We start from the raw sequence: 1148 nt of genomic DNA on the forward strand, positions 1-1148 counted from the left end.
TTCTTCTTCTTCTTCTTCTTTCTTCTTCTTTCTTCTTCTTTTTCTTCACTTCTTTAGCCTTTTAGTTTTTGGGCTTTTCCTTTGTTTCTTTCTTTCTTCTTCTTTACTTCTTTAGCCTCTTAGTGTTCTAAAGCACTCTGTTCATCTTACTTCTTCTGAGACCCATTTTACTTCTTCTTCCTCTTCTCAGTTGAAGGTATGAGTAAACAAGAGTATCTCAATTTCCTCAAGGTACAGGTACTTTTATCCCTCTATCCCTATGTTTGCCTCTTCCTTCTATTTTTTTTCTTTTTTGTATGACGTTAAATTTTCTCTTTCATTCTATCACATTTTTCTTTTGGCCATGTTTTTTTGTTCTATAGGTAATATTTACATATTTATGATGTCGTTCCCAACAAAAAATGCATTTTTCCCTCTTTTTCTTCTTGACTGTAAATTTCTCCTGTTTGACACCGCCGCCGCCGGCGAGAAACCCAACAACAGCATTTCAACAATCCCCGTCGAAGACGAAGAGATCATCGGATCCATGGTCATGGGTACGACCCCATCTTATTCATTGGAGTCTAAATTGGGAGACTGCAAACGCGCTGCAGGTGTTCGACACAAGGCCTTAAAGAGAATCACTAGCAAAAATCTCAACGATATACCTATTGATGGGTTCGATTACGCCTCCATCCTCAGCCAGTGCTGCGAGATGCCGGTTGGGTTCGTCGCATTGCCCGTTGGCATCACGGGCTCGCTGGTTTTGGATGGGAGGACTTACTACGTTACGATGGCCACGACCGAAGGGTGTTTGGTTGCAAGCACGAACAAAGGGTGCAAGGCTATCGGGGAGTCAGGTGGGGCCCAGAGTGTTGTGCTTAGGGATAGGATGATGAAGGCCCCGACAGTGAGGTTTATGCTTAGGGTGCAAGGCCATTAGGGAGTCACGTGTCATGTTTCATTGTTCAGTTGATTATACTATGTGTTCTTGTGGTTTGGTTGTACTTAGATCAAAATTTAATAAAATGTATTATGTCTATTTAGTGATCAATTTTGGTGTAATTTATTGCAATTGTATGTGAAATGTATTATGATTGTCATGTGAATATGTACAAGTTACAATAATATATACATAATCTTGAGCATGTTAACTCTCATGACTTCCT

General features: G+C 40.2%; 1 protein-coding gene across 1 annotated transcript; it reads left to right on the forward strand.

The window, feature by feature from the left end:
- Nucleotides 383–922, forward strand: LOC109826567 (3-hydroxy-3-methylglutaryl-coenzyme A reductase-like). The gene has a single exon (XM_020393595.1). It carries the CDS (start codon nt 383–385, stop codon nt 920–922), a length of 540 nt encoding a protein of 179 aa, XP_020249184.1.

This window comes from Asparagus officinalis, chromosome 10 (assembly GCF_001876935.1).
Source record: "Asparagus officinalis chromosome 10, Aspof.V1, whole genome shotgun sequence".
In the NCBI taxonomy this organism is placed as follows: domain Eukaryota; kingdom Viridiplantae; phylum Streptophyta; class Magnoliopsida; order Asparagales; family Asparagaceae; genus Asparagus; species Asparagus officinalis.

Excerpts from the sequence above, each read along its gene's own strand:
- LOC109826567 (XM_020393595.1), top strand. The coding sequence starts at position 383 with ATGTCGTTCCCAACAAAAAATGCATTTTTCCCTCTTTTTCTTCTTGAC.